Source organism: Drosophila busckii, chromosome 2L, assembly GCF_011750605.1.
Source record: "Drosophila busckii strain San Diego stock center, stock number 13000-0081.31 chromosome 2L, ASM1175060v1, whole genome shotgun sequence".
Taxonomy (NCBI): Eukaryota; Metazoa; Arthropoda; class Insecta; order Diptera; family Drosophilidae; genus Drosophila; species Drosophila busckii.
Window position 1 is genome coordinate 4,379,126 of NC_046604.1, and position 27,231 is coordinate 4,406,356.

The following is a 27,231-nucleotide window of genomic DNA, read 5'->3' on the forward strand; positions in this document are numbered from 1 at the left end:
AGTAAAAAGATAGTGTACTGCCGACTGCGTACCGTAGCCCAATGGTCATAAAGCAGGCACCAGCAGCAGCTAAAGCAAGCGACGAACTCTCTTCAAGCGGCCATGCGATATCCTTGAGTGCCTTGGTCAGTGCCCATTGCCAGTGCCAGTGCCAGTGCCAGCCCATTAGCCGCAAACGAGAAATGAAGATTATCTAAAAGATACATGCGAGGACGGCACGCTGCTTGGGCTCTGCTCTGAAGCGAATGAAACGAGCGAGTTTCATTACAACGAAAATTTAACAAAAATATACACTGCGACTCCAGAACAATCTGCTAAAGAGTCTGATCAGCTATAGCTGAGTAATGTGCAAAAGCAATGAAAGAATCAGCGCTACACTACACTACTGCTTAGGCTAATAATGTTTATTAATTAACAAGTGTAGTTATACTAAACTATTTATATTTAATAAAATAAAAGCATATAAAGGGTATTGTAAGGAAGTTATTTATTTATTTAATGTCGACTATGAACAATCAAGGCTAAAATAAAATTATTAAACAAAACTATGTAAAATGAATGAAGAAAAATATTTATTAAATGAATTGTTTATTGTTTAATCTTTACTTTAAAATATATATAATGTTAATATGAAATAGATTTTATCTAATCTTTGTAGTAAGCTAATTATTATTGTAAGTTAGTGATATTGAATTGTTGCCTATAAATGTTATGTTAAAGCCTTTAATAAGAAAAATATATAAAAATAGAGCAATGTATTTTATATGTAATAATATATTGTATATATATTGTATTTGATTAATAATAAAGGACATTTAAAACAAAAGTCTTATGTTTTACTTTTATTTAATAAACTCTCTGCTCTTACAGCGTGCACAGCAGTCGGCTAAATATTCTTTCAGTTTGTTTCTGTGTGTGTGTGTGTGTGTTTGTTATTTTTTCTGTGTTTTGTTTCAACGCCATTGTCTGGGCGTTTGGGCATCTTTCTCACTCGTTTGGCTTGGTGTCCGAAATGTAACTTATGCCGCAGTCAAAAGCTGATGGCTATGAGCCCGCCTGCATTTCATTTCGCATGCATTAGCTTGGCTGGAAACTAGCGATGGACGTTGGACGGACGAATGGACTATCTATGTGCCTTGCACTACTAAAAACCCTGAAAACTCAGCGCGAAGCGGCTTTTGTGGCCTGGGCATAGCTGGCGCCATTGTTTGGCATAGTTTTTCATGGTAACACACACACACACACACAGAGATACCACACACAATCATAGATAGACATGTATGTGCGCTTATAGCTGCATGTAGTTGCGCCTAGTTTTCGCATAGTTACAGTTACAGTTACTGGCCTCGAGGCAGACAATGGCATACAAAAGCTGCAGCAGCAACAATGTCCAATGTTGTTGATGATGATGATGATGTTGATGAAGATGAGTTGGGCCGCCCTGCTTTTATATGCAATGCCTGGCCCATGGGCAGCTGCTGTTCCTGTTGTTGGTTGTTGCTGGCTGTTGTCGTCGCACTGCTGTGTATAATTGTTTTATTAGCAACATTTGCCTGAGTCCCAAAATCCGTGCAACAGAGCGACATGCTGTGTATCTTGCAGATACGCCAGGCTACTTCAACCTTTGTGTTCATCAAATCGCATGTGTGTCAATTTTTATGCTACTCTTGGCAAGCAAAAAATATTCAGATTGATTGCCATGTGACAATGTTTCAAATTGCCAAAAAAAAAAAAAGAAAGCAAAGAATTTCATGTGAAACACAAGACTTGTGAACTAAACATGACAACTGTTGGCCAATCAAAACCAAAGTGTGTGTAGCCAATATAAAGAGCTCAAAATGTTGGCCAACTTAAAGTGCAATAAGCAAACTTGGTTAACCCTTGACCTAAAGTGCATTTTTCACTGCACTAAATATATAAAAATATTCATTGAATTAAAAGCTTGAAAAAGTGTCAAGCTTTCAACTGTTGACTGTATAAATAATTGACAGAAGTGCAGTTTTGAAAGTTATAATTATGCTGTGTATAATAGATCTGATCAAAAGTATCTGCTCAAATTCGTCTTTATAATCCTTAAAAATTATGCGAGTTCGAACTAAATGTTCTAACTCAATTTGTTTTTTTTCCTTTGCATTGAAATTGTTAGTGCGCTTTATTAAACTAATAGCACATTTTCATGTTTATATTCAGTACAACAACATAATGTAAATAGTTCAGCAAGTGCAGCTCTTAAAGTAATAACTAATCTATCTAACAAAGTATTTGATCAACTGCGCTTTAATTATAATGATTAAAACTAATCAAACATTTTACGAAAATGTATTATTTTATCGTCTGTAATTACATATTTGAACTAATTGCACATTTTATAAACCTTCACTACCAAAAAATACAAAACAAACTTTCAATGGCAGTGAAAACAAAATTTAAATACAGCTGTAATTGAATTTAATTTATTTACATTGCTGTTTATCAAAAGCAAACAGACGAGAGAGCAGCTTACAACTAGCAAGCACTATTTACAGACAATTTAAGTACTACAAATAGATGTCAGTTAAGGCAAATTGCTTAGCTGCCAGTTGCCAGTTGTCAGTTTGCCGTTTTGCCAGTGGAAATTCTTTTGCTAAAAACTTTGCACAAAACTATTGATAAAACGCTTGTATGCAATCAATATATAGCATAGTTGTAGTTATAACCCTGCCACCACCCGTAACTCCCCAACAAAACTCTCTTCCGCTCTTGGCTAGCTACAAGTTAAGAGCAAGCTAACGCCCCCGCATTTCAGGGCTTCCGGCTGCAATTTAAGTTAGCTCAAAGGCGATTTAAAATTTGATTTATTGCAGCTGAGCGCCGTCCAGAGCCAAAGTCAGCTGTTGTGCTGGCAATAAGAGATACATGCATGCTATATATATTATATATATATATAGATTGTATCTGTTGGCTAGTAGCTTGTGTTAGCCGCATAAAAAACCGAAGTATGCAAAGTAAAGTAAACAAGCAACTGCAGCAGTAAAAGCAGCAACAGCGCGACACGACGGCGACGACGAGATGTACGACGGCTGTTGCTTTGATCAATCAAGCGTCAAAATTATGGCCCCGTGCCAGCTTCAGTCAGGCTACAGTCCAGTTGGCATAGTGGTAATGAAGGTTCCGCAGAGACGCGGCAAGGGGCGCATGTTGAGCCGCGGATGCAATTATGAGCATTTCCATGTGACGCTTCATTGAAGCCCAACAACAGTAGCGCTCGCTCCTCAGCTCAGCTCAGCTCCCCGAACAGTTGGTGTCTCTGTTTAAATAGAAATTTATTGGCCATTGGCTGTGTAGCTTAATTGCAGCGAATGTGTGTGGCAAGCTCACTTCAAACTTGTCTATAAAAAATGCTATATTTTATAAATTTATTTAGCTGACAAGCTCTAGCTCTAGCTCTCGCTGCTGAAGCAGCTGTTTCAGCAAAGTTAGCTGCTCAAGTGGCGCACTCACATATGTTGCATGCAACAGCAACAGCAGCAGCAGCAGCAGCAGCAGCAGCATGGCCTAACTAGTCGTGTTATTATGCGCCCAGCGTGGCGCATAAAGCAGCTAATCTGGGGAATTAGGTAAAAAAGCAACTACATGCAACACCAGCAAAGCTGACAAAAGGCAAACAAGCGGCGTTCAAGTGGCTGCTGCTGCTGCTTTAGCTGCTGCTGCTGCTGATGTTATTCCAGTTACAGCAGCAATGCAATTTTGTATCCTATTACGCAAAGTAACTGTCAAGTCGTTTAGGCAGCTGGACGAGCAGCAGCAACAGAGACTTAGAAACGCGCTTATCTGCGTTCCCTTCCTTGCCGCTGCTCTGAAGGATTTACGCACAAAAGGCAACAGGATACGAAAGCCAGCCAAGTGAAGCCAAAAGTAGCTAAGCGAATTAAAAAAGTAAACTGCCAAGTAAATTAAATGACTGCAGCAAAGACACAGAGAACGTCTAGAAGAAGAAGCACGAGGGCGATAGAGAGAGAGAGAGCTTAAGCGCTCAGTCTGCTGATAAGACGACTAAGTCGTTGGACGTTGTGTCCCTCTAGCAACCGCAGCGAGAAAAATGTTTTTAAAATGAAATCACTTTTAATGAGTCATTCAAGTGGCATGAAGACCAAACCCAATGAGCAGACAGACGCGCCGCCACTTGCCGCCTGCCACTTGCCACTTGCTAGCCTAGAAAAATAATCATTTTTACTGTGCAACAAACAAAAGGCAACAACACACAAGTAAAAAGCAAAAGAAAAAATATCGCAGGAAAGCAGAGGCAATAATAATTTCGCGTTTGTGAATGTTGCTGCTGCTGCAGGAAGCGGCCATAGCCAACGCTGACTGCGCTGCGGCGCAGGAAATCAGCAGCAACTAACACAGGCGCTGGCAGCGTCGCATCCTTCGACGTTTCAATACCCAGAGCAACAAGTTGGCGCTGGCGCTCAAACTCCTGCGGCCATTTCACTTTGCTTTGCAGTTTATTACACATTTTTTTCCTACCATTATTATTATTATTACTTTTTTTTTTGCTGCAGCGCTTTGCAAAATTATAACGGCAGCTAAAGTTAGTCAAGTCCCAGTCGCTGTCCAATCGGCAAAGACAGCCTTGTTGGCGGTGGGCGGGGGAGGGCGTGTGGGGTCTGCATTCGCTTCAGTTGGCGCATGAACATTTAATGAAACGAAAATGACAACAAATTGTTTAAACATTATTTGCGCTTTTATATTTCAGTTTGCATTTCCCTTTTGCGCTCCATAGTTTCCTCTTTCTACGCTGCTTGTTATTTCTCATTTTTCCATAAGCATTATTGTTCATAAACAGACATTACAAAGCGCATAATGAGCTGTAGCAGCAAAAGGACTGTAGCAAAGCTTACTACTAACAATAACAATAAAAGGTGCTTGAATGATAATTAGAGAAAGAATACTTCTCACTGATTCATTTATAGTTGGGCTTGAGCTTGAAATTTAAATTTAAAGCCGCTAAAATTAGCATTAGTGATGAGCAATTAGCATTTTGCTCTTGCAAATGTCATCTGGCGAAATTAAAGATGGCGGCGGTTGCCAAAAATGTAATGGATAACACTTGCTGATCGTAAGCTAAGCTGTAAACGTTTACACACATACATGCATACATTTGTGAAGTAAAATAAATATGTAAAGTTCTATGCATTTGTGCAAATGCTTTAATTTAATGAAAGCTGAAATGCAAATAAATTGTTATGAATTGATCATGCGAATTGAGCTTTAGCTCTTTACGTTGCTGTTTTTTTATCTTTTCTTTTTTTTGTGCGCGTGTTTTATTTAATTAAATTTAATCAAAGCTAAAATGCAAAATAAATTGCAATCATCTTGATGAGCTTTAACTAATTATACTCCTTTAATTTTTCTATTAATTTCTGTTCATAGGACTTTATTCTAATCAGCTGTTCAGCAGCAATTTCTTCCAATATATCCATGCGCTTGCGTTGGCTGCGGATTAGCATAGAATAAGGCTTAAACTTAAGTCTATTACTTGGCAGCTACTTACCGCTTCAAACGTCCTGGCAAATATTCAGTAGGCATCAAATTTGGTGTGTTTCTAATTGAACGAACAACACTTTATAAATTATAATATAAAAAAAAATCGCTTACCTTTGCGCCATGTGGCGTTGACTGGCCAAAACAGCAGCGAGCTTGGGATCAATGCGGTGGTCGGATTGGAAAGCACCTTGAGCATCCACATCTGGATTTTCCATCATTTTACGCCTTATCCAATAATAAGGTTTCTTGAACAACAACGTGATGGTAGCCCACAATTGGGAGGGACGTGTCTGAACACCACTCTTGACCTCATCGTAGGTGGTATTGATTATGACGAGAAAGGCTTGCAGGAGTCCGATATAAACATAGGAGACAAACGATACGTAATATATGGCAGCCCAAGTTGGATTCGATTTCTTAAGATCGGTGTATTTGAAATCACCAGCAATCCAACGCGCCATGGTCCACATGGAGATCAGTAGATTACGAAAGTAACGATTCTTGTTGCCAAAGAGAATAATGCCACACTGAGCATAGGCCAAGAAAACGGCAAAGAACAAAAAAAAGAATCCATGCATCTCCCTAGCGCTCTAAAGAGAGAATGAGGCTAAATGGAAGCAATATAATTAAATGGGACTTACGCGGCGAATAACTAGGAGGAAGATCATCATGCTGCGATTGAACACAATGAAGTGCATTAAGCGTATCCAAAGAAAAAGCGTAATAAAGCCAGCCAAATTATTTGCAATAAGGTTAATATGCGCGAATGTTTCCAGGCTAATGAATGTATCCTCTACCTTAACTCTTTCTAAAGCCCGCTCCACATAATATTGATGCAAACCGTGGCATATTAACAACAAATAAGTTAACTGCCAACAATGTATATTTAAATAAATTGTTTTGGCTAAGCATATGTAGTAAACTTACCACAAGCACAAACAAATCGCAAAAGTTAACCCAAAATGATAAATATTTGAAGAAGCCCATTTTCAGCATGAGGCGAAACTCACGTCTGGTATTTAGCACAACACAGCTAATATATAAATAACAACAAACAAACGAAACCATATTCGGATCATTAAAGAGGGAGGCACGTCTGATAGGACGACAATTGTAGCTGCTTATGCAGCCGCCGCTAGGCAGATACTCCAGCATAAATCTATGAGCCATTACTACATTAACATTTCTATAGCTTATAGTTACAAAATTGCTTACCTGACGGCTTGCAATATGTTGGTATTGACATGAAAGAAGCTATACTCCAGTATGACCAGACGTGTACCACGATTTAGCCAATGTGAAGCGGCTAGGTTTTCTATCAATTGCATATTGGTGTCGTAGTTGTAGGTTAAATCATACGTATACCCAGAGCCATAATACAGTTCCACCTCCGTCCAAATGGGCACGGTAGCGCGTTCATAATTACTCATCCATTTTGCACCCTTATACTCTCTTTTATCCTCAACTCTCCAGCTATAAGCGGGAAAGCATAGATTATAATACTCCGAAAACTCCGAGTTCTTTTCACATTCTTCAGGCAGCACACGCACCTGACGCAAGCGTGGTGGACCTAAGAAAACATTGCCATGTAAGACGGTGCGATTGGATACATCTCCAAACAATGCATCAAATTGTGTCGTATCGCTGGGACTAGTAAACACAGAAGCGCGATCCTTTGGCTGAAAATCGCCAAAATTCATTTGCGACAGCACTACTTCTTTTATAAATATGTAAAAGGTCTTATACGAATTGACATCCTTATACGTTATTCTCTCGCTGGCATTTACGTTAAAATGGGTTTTGGCCAGACGATGACACATGGCATCATTAGAATAATACATGGATGTATAACGATTGCCTTGGCATACTAAATTGAAAAGCTCTATTAAGAATCATTTGTTATCTATGTCGTAGTTCTTACCCATCAAAGCTAAAATCATAGAGATTAGATACATACAAAATTGCAATAGGTTAACCCTTGTTTCTCGTATCGAATAATAGCGCACAACCAAATTCTTCTTTTGCGTTTTCTTGATTAAATAAAATAAGACACCAAATGTGCAATTCCATATTATACCCAAAACTTTGATAACAATGGCTCTTTTGTTGATTTTCTTTCGAGTTTTTTTGCGTGTTTCTTCATTAGTACCCGACTTTTTTCTCTTGTGAGTTCGTGGTTGTTCTTCTTGATTAGTCTCCGACATTTTTGAATAAGCTAAAACTCTCGACTTTTTATAAGACGTAATAGCAACTGACAGCTAAAGCTTGAGACATTTAATGTTTCCTGTCACTTAATCTATTTTCCGTTTACGCAGAAAGTTTCTTCCTTTTAAATGTTGTTTTTTTTGTTAAAATGCGTTGCCAAATAGAAAATCATCATAAATTTAGTTTATTACGACAGTTTTTATGTATTTTGCTTGTATAGAAATATTATATACTATATGTTTGTTCAGTGGCGTAGCTAAAATACTGCAAAAATTATAATTAGTGCTGTCAGCTTGCAAACCCTTTCAAAATTAAACATATCACAGCTTACCCACTCGTACTCTAAATAATCATATATTGGAAAAACTCTTCTTTTGAAGTGGCTTCGCAACGAGTATAATTACAGTCGTATAAAAGCCATTCGACAATGACTGCCTGCCACGCTCATAATTGTTATTCAAACAGTTTTTATCACAGCCTAGATCTTGCTGAAGATGATCTGTCGACACTATTTCGTCTGCAAATCTACGACGCTCGCACGAGTCCATGGCGCCCTCAGACCCCCTGGCTACTGAGTGTTCAAAAATCCCACCTCACTCACGCCCATTCAATAAATCGAGAAAAAACAACTTTAGCAACTGCTTTGATTTGTTTTGCAGCAGCAGCAGCAGCAGCGACTAGACAGCTTTTGACTCTAAGATACCTTCTAGCTTTTTATTTCAGTGCAAGACGCAGGATATTTGCACAACTTTTTATAAGCCAAAACATTTTTGAGTTATTAATGAAAAGTTCTGGGCACACACAGTGAGGGGTTGGGCTGGGCCCAGTAGTCTTAGATAAATACAAGTGCTAACCAAATGTTATGTTTTCATTATGCTTGGCATAACACAGAGCCAACTTTGGCTTGTGTGGCTTTTGTTCTGCTGCTATTTATTGGCTTAGAGCAGAGCGTTTTGTCTATGGCTTGCTGCCTCTGCTTGTTAGCCCAGAGTGCACTTTTTAACTAACTTGTCTAACGCAACTAATGAAAAGATTTGTTATTAGTTTTGCAGCAGGTGCTAGTCAGTGCCTAACTTCAGCTTCAGCAAGACCAAATAAAACTTGAAAAAACGAGAAAGTAAAGTAAATAAATATTTGGACATCTACTTATGGCCAAGCTATTTGCTATTTGTTTGCCTCTCTGCAGACAGACAAAGAGAGAGAAAAAGTTTACGTACAAGTTGTGAGCACATAACGTAGAAACTTTGCCAGCCAAGTTTTTCCTTAGATCAGAACAATTTTCAAGCTAATTTAACACACAAAAGTTGACAACGAAAAAATAAATATTGAGGCCTGCGCTCTGTGCTGTCATAAGCTGGACAATGCTGGGAAGTTGACACCTCTTTTGTTCAATAATACAACGACGACAAAACTAAAGATATTTGTCATAATAACAAAGCTATAATAGCCAATGCCCGAATCAAGTGCTGGAGTCGTCCATGCATTGGCATATTAAGTTGCCAATTTGCAGCTATTTTTAGTCTCATAGATAATTAAGTCAAGTTTCTCAAAAGACACTGTCACAGCTGATTGATTGACTTTATCGCTTTTGGCTTGATATCAACACGAGGCTCTAACCATGCGATCTCTCTCCGGCTCGGACTGCGACTCCGACTGCGACTGTTGCCATACTTTGGCTATCTTGATGCAGCGCGTTTATGCATAAAGGCAAAGACTATCTGGCCAAGAGCCTGGCCTGAGAGGCCTGACTAAGCGCTCAGTTTAAACGAGTTTCTGTCTTTTTTTTTTTAATGTTTGTTGCTTTTTGCTGGAGCGTAGGCCGTAGCTTATCTTTATAAAGGTCTTTGCCTGCCTTAATGAGTGTCTGACGAGGCTGGAGAGCGAGCTGAAATTTAAGAACAAGCCCCAGCTGCTTTGATTGGCTTTAGATACAAAAGTATGCCCATAAAGTTTACAATAAAGCGACCACAAATATTTCGTTTCAACATTAACAAGTTATAAATTATTTATTCATATGCTACGTGTTGTAATGCAATTAACAAAAATTTAAATAGAAATTATTAACAATTAACAGCTTTACACAACGACTAATTAAATTTACAGCTTTGTTATGCACAAGCTAACATAACATTTCGTTTATTAACAATATTTGTACTATATATACGACTCGCTCGTGTTGCTGTTGTTGTTGATTGATGAGCCAACGTCTAATGCCCGCATGTGGCAGCAACCACCTGAAAATATATGTCAAAGTCGTATATAATACAGTTGACTGGGGCACACGCAATAAACTAACCACTTGCTTGTTGAAAAGATGTTGTTTCCAAAACTAAATTGTTGACCAGCTGCTGCTGCTGCGAATCAATCAAGAGGGCCCCAGTGCCAACACCCGCATGTTGCATGTTGCACACTCAAACTGGCGAAAAACTATATAAAATATAAATACTTGATTAATAGCGTGGGCGATATTATTCGCATTAAGTTGAACGCTGCTGAAATGAATAATTTAATGCAAAATCAGTGCTGTAAATAATATGCATATTTTAATTATTATTATTTGTATGTTGCTGCGCGTCTGATTATACGCTCATTAATTTGTAATGGCTGCGAAAAAAAATAATAATATTATTAATAATGTAATTTATTGATTTATATGCAATGCAATATGCAATGAGCTGCAAATGAGAGAATAAATAGATTTATAATAATTATTATTCCAACGTTGATCCCAAAACCAAACTACAACCAATTCAAGCAGCGCACCTGTGAATGAAAGAGAGAGAGAGCAAGAGAAAAGCTAGCACTAGGCAAGCTGGATTAGAAAAGAGGGGGGAGGGGGGTGGGGAGAGCGCTGGGTGGACGCCGCCACTTGGCAAATGCACAAGCATTATTTGCAACTAAATAAAAAAACGTAAAGAACTCAGCAGCTCAGAGAGCAACTGTAGCCAGCGTCAGGTGAAAATGCAAGCTCAAAAATTGGGTTAATTGATGCTTAGCGCACTATGTGTGTGTGTGTGTGTGGTTAAGAGACTGTGTGTGTGTGTGGGCGTGTGGTTATTTAGCTTAAAATTGGCTAATAGTTTTTGCTGCCAACACATTTTTATTTTTGCCGCAGCCGGAAACGCACACACACTCACTCACTAGAACACACACACACACACAAGGGCTTAAAATGGCGGCGCCACATTAGCGCTTGGGGTTTCTACATGTAATTAGCATTAGACCATTTGTCGCTACATATATTTTATATATATATAGTAGCTATACGCACCGGGACTGCCCAGTTCCGTCAGATTGCCAGCAGCCGGCAATGCTACGCCCGTAGCCAAGCCCGCGATGCCGCCGCCGCCACCGCCGCTTGCAGCACCAGCTGCTGCTGCTGCTGCTGAGTTGGAGGCGCCACCGGCGTTGCTGCTGCTGTTGTTGTTCGCTGCTGTATCCAGCGCCTGAGCAATGTCGCTGCTATGGCCGAGCAGCAGCAGCAACAATAGTAGCAACATCATGTTGCAGGCTCTAAGCGATGACCTCATTTTGCAATTTGGTATTTTGGCAATGTGTTTGTTGTATTCCAACAAAGGCAGCAGCATGTTCCATTTGTTGTTGTCGCCAATTGTGAAAATTTGCTGCAAAGCAGAGAAAAATTAATTGAGTTATTAAGCGTTTTAGACAAAACAAAAAACGGATTTAGCTGTAGCCAGCTGCCAAGCAAATGTGGCTTTAAATTATTGATTTTTTTTTCAAGTTGCTGTTGTTGCTTGTAGCTTTGTTTATATTTATGCATTGCACTTGCGCCCAACTGGCAAAGTGTGTCTGCTTTTCCGCTTTTCTTCGTTGTCGTCGTTGTTGTTGCTTTGTTACATTTATAAATGGTTTACACACATGCACGCGTATGTGTGTGCGTGTGTTTGTGTCTTACACACACGCACAGCTGTGGCTACAATTTGTAACTGTAGCGCATTTATAAATATATTGCCGTTGCTCCTTCTGCTTTTCCTTTATTCTTATTTTTTAATGCTTTTGCCAATGTTTACACGCTCAACAACTTTTTGTTGGTCGTCAACAAACCCATCAACCCACACACACTTTCTCTCTCTCTCTCTCTCTCTGTCTGTGTCGCTCTCTTTTGTATTTGATTTGCTTATTCCTGTGGCTCTAAGTAGCTGGAAACGTGCTCTCTCATATGCTCTTAACGCCGCTTGTTGTTTCAGTCAATTGACGCATTTTAAAAAACGCATAAAATTCTGTTTGCTTTGCTTTTGTCTCTCTCTCTCTCTCTCTCTCTCTGCGCTTATCCCTCGCTTGTCAATTTATGCAAGCGCCGTCGCCTCTAAAAGGGAATTTTCCACACCGAAAGTTGTTGCAGCTGCAAGTAAAAAGAGAAAGAGAACGCAATGTTATTGATGATTTATTTGCATTGAACATTGATATATGCTTAAGTAAATAAAAAGGGTCTGCTTATCTTCAAATTCTCTCTCTCAAGCTTCCAAGTCATTTTTATTTGCATTTCGTGATTTCTAGATAAATGTGTGTGTGTCAAATATTTGATTTAATTCCCTGACATTTATAATTAATCACTCTGCACCTTTTCGACACAGTCGCAGTCGCAGCGTTTATTTGTTTATAATTAAATATAACTTTTGGGCCAAATGAGACAGCCAAGTGGCATTTATCAGTCAGTCATGCTAGTTTCGTTCTTTTCTATTTTCTATTTTTTATTTTCTTCAGTTTCAGCTTTTCTGTCTCCTCCTCTGTGTGTGTTTTTTTAATGAGTTACAAATTTGGTTTTTTCAGTTGTGTTTAATGGCTGACAGCATTATAGATTAGTGACCAAAAAGTTTCGTCTACTCAACGCTCTCTCCACCCTACGCTAATTCTCCAGTCTCTGGGAACTGGGAACTGTTTTGGCTGCCGGGCAATATTTAGGTTGGCTCTGTCGTCTGTTTTTCAGCTACTTCTACTTCTTGGTGGGTCTGTCTGTCTGTCTCCGTCTCCGTCTCGGGTCTGCCTACTTATGCCATGTTGCTAATGTGTTGCAGCTCCCAATCTGCGTCTGCTTCGCTGTCTGTGGCTGCGTCTGTGTCTGGGCCTAATAGCCGCCAGCTAAGCAACAAAATATTTTAAGCTTCTGCCTGCTCCGTTGCTGTTTTCTTAATTTTTGGCTCGTTATAAATGTTGGTATGTCGGACATTAGTAAAAGTTGACAGTTTAAATAGTCAACTGCTGGGTCAACAGAGCATTCAAAATTAGAATAGCGTAGTAATTAAAATGAAAGCCAAACGCTTGTAAACAAAACATAAATATTACAAAATATTTTTATGACATTTGGCTAACAAGCAAAGAACTAAAGGAAAATATTTTTAAAAATAATTAGTTATTAATTGGTCAGCAGAGAATTATTAATTTGGACGCACAGCTTAAAATTATAATGTGGGAAAATTAAAAAAAAAATGTTTGCATACATTTTGTAAAGCTAAATTACGTATACGCATTAAAAATGAATGAAAGTAAGCATAAATTTTGAGTTGTAGCTAAGATTATACAAATTTTATATAAATTGCTTGATTAACAACAATTTTAAACTAACTGAATATTAATATTGCTCATAAATTTGCTTATAAAATTGTTCACGCTAAAATTAATTAACTTAAGCTTAAGCTTAAGCTAACAAAATATCAATATTAAAAATTGTGTATTATGCATAAACTTGGCTGGCAGTCTAAACTACATTAACATGACTTAAATACTTAATGCTAATGCCAAGTTAAGCTGCTTTGGCTGCATAGCGACGCTGGGGCAAGTACAACAATGATTAACATATTGATATGTGTGTTGTAGCACATGCCACACACACACACACACACACAGACACACATGTCTGTTTGTGTGTGTGTGTTGAGGCATTAAAAATTCATAAACTCAACTGTCAAGTGACGTGGAAAAAGGCATTTGAATTTCAAGTGCTGTGCGCGCGCTAAAAGTTAAAAGTGTCAAATTGGCAAGCATTTTGCTGTTGCCAGACAAAAGCGAAAAGCAAATAAACAAACAAACATTTCGCTATAGGCGCCTATAGCAATTGCTACTTATTTATGTATGTATGCATATGTAGCTGTGTGTGTGTGTAATCTGTGGTGTGTTTGTGTAGCAAAAGTTGCGAGTTGAGTTCATAAGAAATTGATATCATTTATCAAAGTGACGCGCGAATCAAGCGCAGCGCTTCGCTTTGTTTAATATTTAGAAACTTTTGCCAATGTGTGTGCGACGGGGGCTGACACATAAATTATGTGGCAAATGGGCGTGCCACAAAACCAAATTGAATGCTGTGTGGCGCTGTGGCGCATATGTTTATAAATAAACAAATAAATAAAACAGTCGCGTGGCCAAAAACAAAAGTAGTTCATTAAGCCGCAGCTCAGCGGCATTAGCATAAAATATAAAAACAAGCACGTTGCGCAATAATCAACTCAACTAAACAAATACATAGCAAATATACAAACTAACAAAATATATAAGAGAGCGAGAGAGCGAAAAGTTTGGGAAAAACTTGAAAAGTCAGCGGCACAACATGCAACATGAATATCAAAAAATATTTCAAGCAGCGGATTATAAAATAAAAATCAATTGGAAGAGCGAGGAGTGTACTTGATATTTGTATTTCGTAGCGTAGAGTGCAGCAAATCAATGCACAACAACAACAACAACAACAATAATAATAAACAAACGAGCTTCGATTCGTTGTAAACTATGCGACGCGTGTCAGGGCCAAATTCTATGGAAAGAGCCGCCGCCGCCGCCGCCGCCGAACCCACTCGGTAATAAAAAATATTTTCAATAATAAACTGTATTAAGTTGTGAAGTGCACACAGATACAGCAATACAAACAAACAGACACACACACACAGTTGAGTTGACTGCAAGTGAAAATAAATGAAATGTGAATCAAGCACCAAGCAAAGTTACACAAAAAGCAATAAGAGTGAAAATATTTTTTATATTTAATAACAGTATAGCAAAGAATTGCGCCACTTGCACGTATGTGTGCGTGTGTGTGTGTGTGTAAATAAAAATATTTTTTATGTACAGTGTAAGCGAGAGAAATTCTTATTTTTTATTCCTTTGCCCTTTTTAATAACTCGTAATCAAAGAAATTCTCACTTTAATAAACTCAAAGCTATAAACAAATATGTACGATACTAAATATGAAGTGAACTTATTACAAATAAAGTTTATTGCTATAAAGTTGACATGACCACAAGAATTTTCTTTAACATTCATTTAGTTTTCTTTTGAATTTCAATTTTTAGCTATTGCTTTTCTATTATTTCGTTACTCATTTATAACTGTAACTGTTTTCTACGAAATTTTTGTTTGGAATGTGTCAAAACGATTTATACAGCATTTTTAATTCTGACATCAATGTTTGATTGCCACCCCCCCACCCACACACTTTTTAAACGCTCCATAGCCTTTGTAACAGTTTTCATTTCGCTTGGACCAACTGTCAACTGTCAACAATAGTTGAAAGCAAACAGCAAAGAGTAAAGTGAAATAAGTGAAATGCGCTGTAATGAAATAAACTAAAGTGTATCAAGTGTGCGAGTGTCGCCCTGTGTGACATTGCAACAGAGTAACGGTAACGGCATCTAATAGATTTCATTTGTTTATTTATGCATGATTTTTTTTTTCTTTTTGTATCAAATACTTGCGCGTTATTGAAACTCATTTGTGTATTTCTTGCTTAAAGAATTTGTTTGAATTTCTTTTTTTTCTTTCTTTACAATTGAAGTGCAGTTGTATGTGTGAGTGTGTGTTTCACATTTAAACAGATTACATTAAATTGAAGTGGTTTTGTGAGCTCTGGCTCTGGCTCTGGCTCTGGTTGGGGGTTTGGCTTGCATGACCCGAGGCCATTGTTGTGTGTGTGTTTGCCCAGCAAAAGAACTGAAACGAATTGGATTTGCTTTTGCCCAGGCTACAACATGTAACTCCAAAGAGAACTCGCAACAGATCCCCCCACCCAACACGTTTTGATGGATAGTTTGGGATTAGTGTTCAACACATGCCACGTTAAAGTTGCGGCGAGGGGGGCGCAAGAGGGGGCAAATAAAAGGTGTTGCTATAGAATTATTTACGCAACCGAAAAAATATGAAAATAATATAATTACGTAAGCTAGTAGAATTAGCAGAACAAAATGGCGAGTACATTTTTTTACACCAATACAGTTTAGCAACAATTGTTGATTTTGTTGGTGAAAAGTAGTGAATTCACCAATGACAAGTATACGAATTCCAGCTTCAATTTTGAGACTAAGCAACACAACAAAGTCTGTTGTTGAATTAACTGTTGATTGGTGTGTAAAGATATCCCCAAGCTAATTTCACCAATGTTTTGTAGCTTCGATAACTTGTCCGATAAGCAAAGCTGATGATTGGTAACTGGTGAATTTACAAGCTGTTCACCAATGAGCCGTGCTGTAGTTTTTACATTTTGCTGTAAGCAGTTTTATTTATAATCAAGCTCACACCAACGATAACAATTAGCTTTAAATAGAAATAAAGCAAGTTAGTTAATTTTAAAACAAAACCGTTGGTGTATTTATCTTTTCTTATTATAGACTTTTATGTTTGCTCTAATCAAAGCGTATTAAGAAGTTGACTTAATGAATTCTTCTTTCAATTTGCATACACAACTTTGGAATTGTGAACTGAGCAGAGCAACATTCATGATTATTTAGCACATTCGACGTTTAAGGGCAGTCATTAGTGCATTTGCCATGCCCTTTGTCGCATCAAAGTGCAGGTCGACTCGAGCTATTCTCCAACTCATGCGCTCTCTCTCTCTCTCTCTCTGGCACTCAGAGCAACCGCAGAATTTGAAATGCTCACTAAGAAATGCACACACACTCAGAGACACAACTTGCAACAAGCGTCGTGGCACACACACACACTACGCACATGCATAAGCGTAAAGCTGCATATGCTAATTAAAGGTTTCTAAACTGGGTCACAAGACAGAGCGAAACATTTCGGTTAGCCCCAAAGCCGTAAGTGTAACTGCACTTTCCGGACGGACGTACGCGACTAAAACTAACGGCATTTGGCACACATTGGACGCGCATCTCTGCAGCCTATGGAGAGCTATCAATCTTGAAGCTATAGCCGAATATAATTTATAACCGCTGGGACAAAATTCCACATGCACGCCCACTGCAACTCGCGTGTCCAAGGCGTGGCAAGCACCCAACCAAGCGAGGGGGCGACACACTCACACTGTGCGGCACTTTTAATGAGCCGCCAAAGCGTGAAAAAGCGCAACGTTGCCGCCTTTTCAGTCGCTCGCTCGAGCTATGCACAGCTGATAATTATGAATGGAGCCAACTGAAAGTCAACACACACACACACACACACAACCCACACACACACACCCAGAGCAGAGTGCAATGGCCATTGAGCTGTCAGCTGTGTGTGTGTGTGTGTGTGTGTGTGTGTGGAGGTCGCTGATGCGGCAGCTACACCCAAAAAGCTACGCCCCATAGGTAAGCAGCTTAATCGAGGGTTAGGTGCGCCTCGCGCTCTTCCTCTTCCTCTTCCACTCTCTCTCTAGCTCTGTGTGCTGCGCCGTTATCATTAGTTGCATCTTAGAGGCACTCAGAGCCGCTTTCAAAAGCTTTCAGAGAACTGCTGGCTGTGTGGCACTGACTACGGCAAAGTGAATGGAGCCAGGCACTGCTGCTGCTGCTGCTTGAAGTCGCGAGTTGAGAATTTTATAATTTATTGCCTTGACGATAGTGGAACAAATCTATTAAAATGCGCATATTAAGCCGAGAGCAGCTTAAGTAAATTACGCACTTTTCAGAGAAATAAAAAGAAAGAAGCATCAAAAAGCGAGATGAACAAAGTAGAAAACCAAAGGCTAGAAATTGCTTAATGAAGCACTAAACTTTATTGAAAAGCAAATTAAAAATTATAGACTCGTCCGCAAGATAAACAAAAGAGCTCACAGTGCAGACTCGTTAAGTGCTACCAGTAACTAAATTAGTGTAATTATTAAATATTAAGTCTGTCTTAGTCAGGCTTAAAACTTAAAACTCGTCTGGCAGCTACAGCAATAAAATTAAAAGTTCTACGCTAGATAAGAAACTAAATTACCCACAGAGCACAACAACAACAACAAAATATAATCATTAAAGTCATAAATAAAGCAACAGCAACACAAAATGTTAAATGAAAATCGTTACTGGGATTCTGAAAATTGCTTAATTAGTCATGCAGTCGAATTTTTTCGGTTTTCATTCTCTCTCTTTCTTTTAGTAATTTGCGTAAATAATATATAAAATATGTGTTGTGCTAAAAGCAACGATAACAACAACAACAAATACATTTATTTTTGAGTAACTTGAGTATTAACAAAAGATTGCTTTGCAACAGTTTTCGATTTCAGTTCTTTGTTCGCCACATTCATATTTTGTGTTTTTTCTCTCTTTTTTTTTGGAAGGTTCTTTATTATTTTCTCGGCACGCTGGGTGTCCCATTTTTTGGGTGCTACCTGGGCGTCAGTTTATTTATGGCTCTGCATTTATTAAAATATATATATATATGTGTGTATGTGTGTATGTGTGTGTGTATTCAAGCGAAGCGTTGAAACCATTTTGCGTAACAGGTTGGCTGTTGTTGTAATTATTTAATATCAATTAGAGTTTGCCATGGGTCGGTCGAGGGGGCTGATTTCAAAATAACGACACGCATTTCAGTTTCAGTTCAGGTTCGGTTCGAGTTATTTATAAGCTCGTTCGAGAGGCTTAACAAATGTCTGGCAATTAGAACAATATGGCAACAATTTCAACGCTTTCCAATTTATGTGCGATCAATTTCGAAATGTGGGCACGAGTGGCAGAGGCAAAACAAATGTTTCAACGCTTCGTTGATATTGATAAATGATCAAATGCTTAAATAGCGCTCGCTTTGGGGACAGTCCATAGCCATTCCATTGTGGCGAGGCCCCATTGAATTGGCGCTACCAATTGACGGACAATTGATCTGTGACATATTGGCCATAGTTATGCGCTTAAAGTGGTTAAGCAATACTTGATGGAATTATGTGTGTTGTTGTTGGCATAGTTGTGCTTTTATTTAAGACTCTGTAATGCTAATTGACAGTGGCCTAATAGTTCAGTTGAATAAGCGAACAGGTTACACATTGTTTGTCTGTATGAGCGCTTAGATCTCAAAAACTATAAGAGCTAGCGACATTAAATGTAGCAAATATATATGTATAATCATCATATGAATATTAATATAGGCGGTTACGACACTAATTGTCTGTATGAACACTACGATCTCAAAAACTATAAGAGCTACAGACATTAAACTTGCTGCGTTTATGTCCTTGACATTTTGCGCTTATGTTAAAGCTAAAAGATACTGCATTTAAACTTGATTAAGCACTGTTTGTCTGTATGAACGCTTAAATCTCCAAAACGTAAAGATTCAGCGACTTTAATTTTGATACATTTATATCATAAGTATCTCAAGCTTATGCTAAGGCAATAAAATATTAGACTTTAGTCTCAGCAGCACTAAGACTTACTATGCACTATGTGTTTGTATAAATATTTATTGTACCCAGTCTTATACTGTCGGTTGTGCCCGTTTTTGCTGCTCCGAAAATCACTCAATTATTAGTTTTATTATTTTTTAAGTACTTCGACTTATTGCATCGATTTTTTTTTTGCTTCTTTTAACTATTTTCAAGCTAAGAAACTTTTGTGTGCATTGCTAGAGCTTTGCTAATATGAAATTAAAACTCAGACACTCCCAACTAAACTGCATGAAACTGTAGTACACTGTATAATAAAATTAAATATAATTAAATTAAAACATAAACCGCTAAACCATGTATGTATTATTTCAATATAAATTAGATTGTCAATCATTTTTTTGGCGCTTACTAAAAAATACAAAATGTTTAAAAAAAATACAACAATTTCAATTTGCAACGCATAACAAATAATGCAGAAAATGTTCCACTAATTTGCGGTCTAACTAATTAATGGTTTTTGTGTTTAGTTTAGTTTAGGCAAACGTGTGCAAATAAAACGAGCTTAACATTTTTTGGATGACGACGAGCAGCAGCTGCTGAAAAAAGTTTATAAACATTTTTGTTGTTGCTAGACAAAAATGTGCAGACTAATTGTCAATTAAGCAGGGAAATAGTTTACAACAACAGCAATAAATAAATTGCATGATTGATAAAAGCGTTGGGCAAACTTTTAAAAATAAAACTATATATACATATATAGTATATATGTATATAAAGCTAAGCAGCTAACTGATTTTGCAAGGTAAAAGTTTTAACTTATGAAAACTGCACTTGCTGTGTGTCTGGGCTGTGGGCGTGGTCTGCAGCGCCTTCGAGCAGAGGCGCTCAAGTATGTTGAACACGCGTCAAGTTCCTGGGGCAAAGTTTTGCGTCAACTTTTGGTATCAGCCAAACTCAACCCCAACCCCAACCCAAGCAAACGCCCAACAAAAAAGCAAAGGTGAATAGTTCGTAGTTCATTGAAGTGTGAGCCTTTGGACCAAGGACTTTGGCGCTGCCGTTAGCCTTCATTGACAATGCAGCAACAGTAACAACAACAATAACAATAATTCTAATTAAAGTTTTCAATTTGAAGTTCGGGCTGCGCGCTTACACTTGAAACTACCGACGAGCCCAAACTAAAAAATAGCAGAGAATCTGTTATCAGAGTCGGAAAACAATGCGGAGCAGAGAGCTGTGGCAAACAATGCAGAAGCAGCAGCAAACAATAGAAAACGCACAATGCATAGGCAATGCCAGCAGAGTGAGAATAGAGCTGCAAATAGAGCCCGAGCCGAGCTGAGCCCAAAATAGACCAATAGGTTGAAGAGCTTATGCTTCCAATCCCACACACTATCTCGCTCTCTCTCTCTCTCTCTCTCTCGTAAGACGCTGTAATCTAATAACAAATAACTTCGGAAGTATTAATCATATTCGGTGCGTGTGCTGTAGTTATAACAATTGTCTACATATGTGTGCGTGCTGCTCGCTCCTCTACTAATTATAAATTTCAATTGTGCACAGACTGCGCTTTATTACAGCACAAACTTTGCCGTAGCTTCCTCCAACGCTTTGTTGGCCAGAGCTCCATACTATGTGTTGGCCCATCAGGCGTACCAAAGCCGTTTAGACCATTCAAGCATTTAGACCAACACAGAGAGGGAGAGCGAGTGAGGCTGGCAATCATACAATAGCATTGAATAGCTGAGTGGCTGCTAAGACTGCTGTCTGGCACTCGTTAGATAATGATAATCAGCCGAATAATCAACATTATAATGCACTTATATGACCAACAAAAGAGACAGCGACAGTGTGCAAGAGAGAGGGAGACACAGACAGCTGCGGGGGCGTGCAGAAGTTTTTGTGGCTGTCTGGCGGCAATGGCGAAAAAAGAATTTTTGGTTCACACTAAAGTTTGTACAAATAAAATGAGTTTAATAAATTAAACACTGAGCGCTAAGCGGCGTAACTTGTACAACTTTTTTCGAACATACTGCAGCTAAAATAAAAATATTGCTATTGTTAGCTGAGTTAAGAGTAGAGAGTTTGTAATTCTTATATCTTTTCATATAAGATTTTAAGAGATAGGAATTTTTGTATATTTTTTTTAAATTATACTAATGCTTATATGCTCTAATTAACTCAATTAGATTTACTCAACGCCCTCCAATTTTTATAGCTTGAAATAAAAATTCTTTTCTTATGTAAATTAATTTTAGCAACAAAAATATTAGAATTTTTTTTTGAATTTATATAATAAAAATCGTGAAATAAAATTAAGCTCTAATTTTTGTTATTAACATTAAATATAAAAGTTATTTTTATGAAGTTTTATTATAAAATTAAATAAAGTAATTGTTCATTTATGAACTAAAGCAATGCTAAGAGTTATTTGCTTATTTATATTCAAAAAATCAAGAGTTATTTTGAAGTGTAAATATTCCAAGTGGCTATAAAATATGCAGGCATTTAAAAAAATAAATAAACTCTCATTTAAAGTCTTAATATTTTGTGTATTGCATATATCCTCGACGCTCGACAATGCGCCGCACAGTGGGCTAACAATCATAATAACAAGCGCGTTACAAAATTCCCAAATGGCTTAAAGCGCGCTTGTGCCAGCTTATAACAATCGATTTTCCTAGGCCGTTTTCCCATGCGTATAAACCAAAAATACACACACACACACATGAGGCTTGATGTGTATGTGTTATGACAGCGCTTTTTGCATATATGTATATATGGTAGATATATAAGTAAAGTAAAGCTGCAGTCAAAATGATTAAAAGCAGTCGCGAAAATGAAGTCAACAGCATTGACAACAAACACACACGCACCCCTTTTACCCCCAAAACGAAGAAGAACAAGAGCAGCAAGCAAGAACAACAACAAATCAATATTGGTTATTTTTGTATGCATGGGCTGTGTGGGCGTGTCTGTCTGTCTGACTGGCTGTCTGTCTGTCAGTTGGGCGTATGTCGACCCCCTGCCGAAATAATCATCAACAACTTTGACGCCGCACGCATATTAAATAAACTTTGCGCACAGCCCAAAGAGAGTGAGAGAGGGGGGGATAGAGAGGGGTGAGCTGCGCGTGTGTGTTTGGCGCTTACACTAAGCGAAAAGCAATAGAGACCTGCAGCATATAAAATATAATAACAAAGCGACTTTGTCTAGTGCATAAATTAGCTGCTAGCTTAAAATTAAATTCAGTCTATGACGCACTTGCAACATTGCAACGTCTGCATGTTGCAGCTGCAGTTGACTGACTGTCTGTCTGCCTTTTGTCTAAATGAAAACTTGATGTGGCTTTGCTACCTGCGCAGTAATTAGCAAAAGGAACTGCAACAAGTTCAACTCTCAAATTTCTAGCAGACAATGCTAACAGTGTAATATGCACTAGTGTGCGTGTGTGTGTGTGTGTGTGTGAGGTCGCGATATTAATGTGCAGCAGGGTCGAGCAGCCGACCACCAATAAGCCGAGAACCGAATACCAAAAACTGATAATGATTGTGGCCTGCGGCGGCTACACAGAGACCAGAGACCCAAACCAAAAATCCATGGCAACAACAACAACAGGCAGCAACTGGCGCCGGACTAAACAACATTTGAGTAGTATTTGTGTCTGTGTCTGTGTTTGTGTTTGTGGTTTAGATTTCGTGTGCATATTAAAAGCCTGAGCCTTGGGCCGCACTGACTCTCTGACATGGCAGCCGTTTGCAAAATCAAATGTTGCTGCTGTTGACAAACGCAACATTTTCCAATGTGGTGCAGCAGCAGCAGCAAATGGCAGTTGTTTGTGGGCGTGGCTTGGCAGTGGCAGCATCATCATTAAATATCATTAACACAGCAGCAGCAGCAGCAGTCAAAAACAACAAGCAACAGCAGCAACAAAACATTTTGCTGATATCATTAACAAGCGAGTGGCAAAGTCACTGAAGCAATTGCAAACGGAATCGCAATAACAGCAGCAGCAGCAGCAGCTACAGCAACAACATCAGACAAAAAGGAAGCAAATGTGTATACAAAATGTTTTTAATTAAACGCTTCCCGCTCTCTCTCTCTCTCTCTCTCTCTATCAGCGACAATGTTAGAGAGCGGCACAGACAGCAGCAGCAAGTTGTGCTCAGAGTTGGAGTCGCCTCCGACTTGGAAGTTTGTTGCTGCTGCTGCCGCCGCCTGTTTTCACTTAACTCAACTCAACTCATTTCATTTTCTCTCCATCTTCATTGCATGATGTCGTGCTCTGGCTTTGATTCATTTCATTTATACACTTGCCTCAACACTCGTAATGTGTTTAATTTGGTTAACAAGTTTGCAACGCTCAAAAGCGAATTGCAAGCGAATTAAGCCAACTAAGAGGTTTATACGACGGTAAACAAAATTGCTAAAAGAAATTATTTAATATGGGGGTAATGTTATGAAGCAGTAACAAATGAAGCGTATAATTATTATTGCTGCTTGCAAGACTTACAAATTTATATTGATGCTCAAAGTATTTGCTTTTGCTCTATAATATTAATTTATTTTTAAAAATAAAATATTTTGTATACACAAAATTATTCAGTTCTGTCATAAAATTTGATGCTTAATATTTTGCATTAAAGAAAATCTAGTAATGAAAATTATGTAAACATGTAAATGTTAAAATGAAGCTTGGCCAAAACTTTTATGAGATTGGTAACATGAAATATATATTGGTAAATTATTAATTTGTCGTAAATGAATAATTTTATAAGCGCTATTTGTACGAACACTCCATATATATAGTATTTTACTCCTGTAACAATTATTAAATTATTTTTTATATTATTTTAGTATTTGACAGTCTGTTAATTGTATGCCAAATATTTTGTTTTAAAGACAATTAAATCAATATTAATTATATAGTATTGAAGTTTGTATAAAATACATAAAAACTCAACTAATGTCTTATAATAAAATCAATGCATTTTTTTTATAATAATTAAAGCTGTAATTTATCATTTTTAACTTTATTTACTATGCACTTGAGTATTCTTTTAAGTATATATCAAAAAGAATTTAATAAATGAAAAGTTTTGGCCAAAGCATTGAACTGTTTGAAATTCAAATTTGCACTAAAGATGATGAAGCCAAAAGGATAATAGGAATTTGTATGTATATGTATGTGTTAGGGCTATAAAGGTAGCTGAGTATAAAATTACGAGAGAGCAGAGCCACAGAGCAACTGAACTGCAGCTACGGAAGATATAGCAATCAAACAAAGGCGGCTTTTGGATTGGGTGCACTCGCTATTGAAGAGTAGAGAGAGTATACGCCCTGTAGCCTTTCATGCAATATGCATATGTATGTGTGTGTGTGTATGTGTGTATTATTGTTGTTGTTGTGCATGGCAATCCTTTGATATGATTTCACATAATAATGTGTTTGCATGTTCAGTTCAGTTCAGTTGTGCTGCATTCAGTGTTTTCATTGCAGATTATAAACAGCATATGCATGTGTGTGTGTGTGTATATGGGGCGCTTCATAATAAATGACAGCAAAACATAAAGCACTGCTGCTGCTGCTGCTGCGAAAAGTTTGCCATGATTCGTATAATTGCAGCGTGAATAATTACATTGAAATCAAAAACAACAACAACAGCAACAAAAGCAACATGAACATTGCTTGTAATAACAACAGACTCAACTGTCTGACTGCCTGTCTGTCTGTCTATCTGTCCGTTGTTGCATGTAACAAGCACAATAAAAGATTATGCGCTTCTATGGGTCGCTCTCTCTGTCTCTGGTAACGTTTTGCACTTGCTATTTGTTGTTATTTATGCGCTTGAAAAAGTTTTTAATTGATTTAATAAGTAAGGCGTTTAATAGCCAGCGCCACATAGATTGATAGATAGAGAGTTACACTTGCCAATGCTATAAACATTGGAAGTTTGTGTTTGGGTTTTTGCATTTTTTATTGGATTTTTAATGCTGCAACTGCTGTCGCATTTGAAGTGCTTTTAATTATGAGCTTAACTCTTGAATGGAAATGCTTTTGAAGCGGGATTATTTATCATGTGGAGCAGCAGCTACGTTGACATGGTAATCTATTGCCCCCACCCACCGAACCACTGCCCACATATCACTACAAATTGGGTTTGGGGTCATTGGCTAGTGAAGAGCTTATAACGTTTCGATTGCCAATGCTCAAGTGGATTGAGTTATTTGTTGTTACAAACGAAAAAAAATCACTGGCTATTCAAATTGGTTGTTAGAATTTAATTAGCGCGCAGTTAACTGATTTGCTAGCATAAAGGGATAACATAAAGTTTGAATGAATGTTAAAAAAGTTACACAACTATTGTCTAATAGCAATGCTAAATCAAATTTAAAAACTTTAATTAAAATTATTAAAATATTCGAACTTTGCCAGTGCCATAGAAACAAATACTTTGCTCTAACTATGGTAGACCTCAGATAAATGTTTATAATAATAATAGTAACTTTTATTATGATGCAATCTAAATAGAAATAATTGAACTAACTGAACCCTTTCCATAGAGGCAAATATTAGCTAAGTTTACTTTTTCGATAAGATTCTTTCCAAAATATGCAATTAAAATTGCATAGAAAATTTTTAAAATATTTTTTAACATTATAAAAATTGTTAAGAAATACAAAGAAATATTAAATATATACTTTACTAGTTCAAAATAAAATTAAATGGGTTTTTGATCAAATTAATGCCAAAAATTACCTTGGGTTAGGTTAGGATTGACTGGAGGGATTAATGGACTTCGATTTGGCCTATTAGGTTACCAAATATTTTATATTGAATTGTATCGACAATAATATTTTTCAAACTTTGTTAATTTCTGTTTCGAAAAGTTGCCATAGATTGTTGAGAATCGCGTTCTCTAGCCAGCTTTGTTTTTAAAATACTTAAATATTCTTCCGAGGGCCTTTGGGAAATTTCAATTATTAACAACTTTCACTTGCAGTCTCATTTGGTAAATTTGCTGCTGCGAATTCATTCAGCAAGTAAACAGAGCTTAAGCATCAAGATAAATTGTAAGCGTTATCAAGAATCCTTTCTTAACTGTGTGTAGCATAACCAAAACATAATGCCCAATAAGAGCTGTCAATTTATCATTTCGCAAAAAAAAAAACCTGAGAGCAAGCAACCAAAAATAAAATGAAATGAAATGAAATAAAAATAAAAGCCATGGGTGCTGCAGTTGGCATCTAGCATTAAGCATTTTTTTTTTGTGAGTCCAATTACGAGTGACTGACAATTGGCCCAAGCTGTTGCTTATGCGCTGTTGTTGTTGCAGCTGGGGCTATAAAGCTTTGAGGGGGGTAAACAGGGCACTCAAACAACGGATTGACCATGACAAAGTAATGACAGTTTACAAAAGATGAAATAAACAAATGACCAGAGGGAGACCAAGGAACAGCAGCTTACAGAGCTGTAATGCAAATAAAAAAACGTGTGTGTGTGTGTGCGTGTGTTTGTGTGTGGGATTGCGAATGGTGGCTGCGGGGCATTGGGCCCATTGGGATCCATTGGGGAAGCTGCGTGTGAGCAGCAATACGCATAAGCAATTTGCAGTAGCTCCTGCGAATTGTGCTGAGAGCAAAGCGCAGAGTGAGTTTCATTTGTTTTCGCAGCAGTTAAATGAAATTGCATGCAAGTGTGGAGGGAGTGGGGTGAGGGGGGAAGCTCGCATTTGTAGTGGCTATCATTACACATTTATTGTTGCTATGGCTGTGGCCTGCTCGCATTGTTGCTGGTCAGGCGCGCACAAGATGCTGCTGATGATGATAATGATGATGACGACAGCAGCAGCGAGCAGCGAGCAGCGCTGCCAAGTGTGGGTGTGAATTTAATAAAATATACACACCCACACACACACACACACACACAGCAAACAAAGAAAGAGATAGAGCACAAAGGCAACC

At 37.9% G+C, this 27,231-nt stretch overlaps 2 protein-coding genes across 3 annotated transcripts in view; both read right to left on the minus strand.

Annotated features, from left to right (window-relative positions):
• Window positions 1–5,320: 5,320 nt before the first annotated feature.
• LOC108601578 (polycystin-2-like) lies at window positions 5,321–7,783 on the minus strand. The gene is made up of 7 exons (XM_017989481.2): window positions 7,448–7,783; window positions 6,742–7,393; window positions 6,454–6,685; window positions 6,168–6,395; window positions 5,638–6,116; window positions 5,534–5,584; window positions 5,321–5,475 (listed from the first exon to the last, which is right to left on the minus strand). Exons 1-7 carry the CDS (start codon window positions 7,728–7,730, stop codon window positions 5,370–5,372), a joined length of 2,031 nt encoding a protein of 676 aa, XP_017844970.1. The 5' UTR covers window positions 7,731–7,783; the 3' UTR covers window positions 5,321–5,369.
• Window positions 7,784–9,761: 1,978 nt separating this feature from the next.
• LOC108608182 overlaps window positions 9,762–27,231 on the minus strand; it is a 72,088-nt gene continuing 54,618 nt past the window's right edge. Inside the window, exons 2-4 of one of the 2 annotated variants that reach the window (XM_017999444.2) lie at window positions 11,003–11,354; window positions 10,028–10,158; window positions 9,762–9,965 (exon numbers count right to left, since the gene is read on the minus strand). In XM_017999444.2, the coding sequence (XP_017854933.2) occupies window positions 10,097–10,158; window positions 11,003–11,318 (378 nt within the window). In that variant the 5' untranslated portion in view covers window positions 11,319–11,354 and the 3' untranslated portion in view covers window positions 9,762–9,965; window positions 10,028–10,096. Of the gene's footprint in view, window positions 9,966–10,027; window positions 10,159–10,355; window positions 10,495–11,002; window positions 11,355–27,231 lie in introns of those variants that run through there. The other variant, XM_017999443.2, reaches the window with a different exon arrangement.

Bases quoted from the DNA above. Each gene is read 5' to 3' on its own strand.
- LOC108601578 (XM_017989481.2), bottom strand. From the start codon at position 7,730: ATGTCGGAGACTAATCAAGAAGAACAACCACGAACTCACAAGAGAAAA. The intron at 6,686-6,741 runs GTAAGCAATTTT...AATGGCTCATAG, and splicing joins AACATATTGCAAGCCGTCAG to ATTTATGCTGGAGTATCTGC. The intron at 6,117-6,167 runs GTAAGTCCCATT...TTCTCTCTTTAG, and splicing joins TCCTCCTAGTTATTCGCCGC to AGCGCTAGGGAGATGCATGG.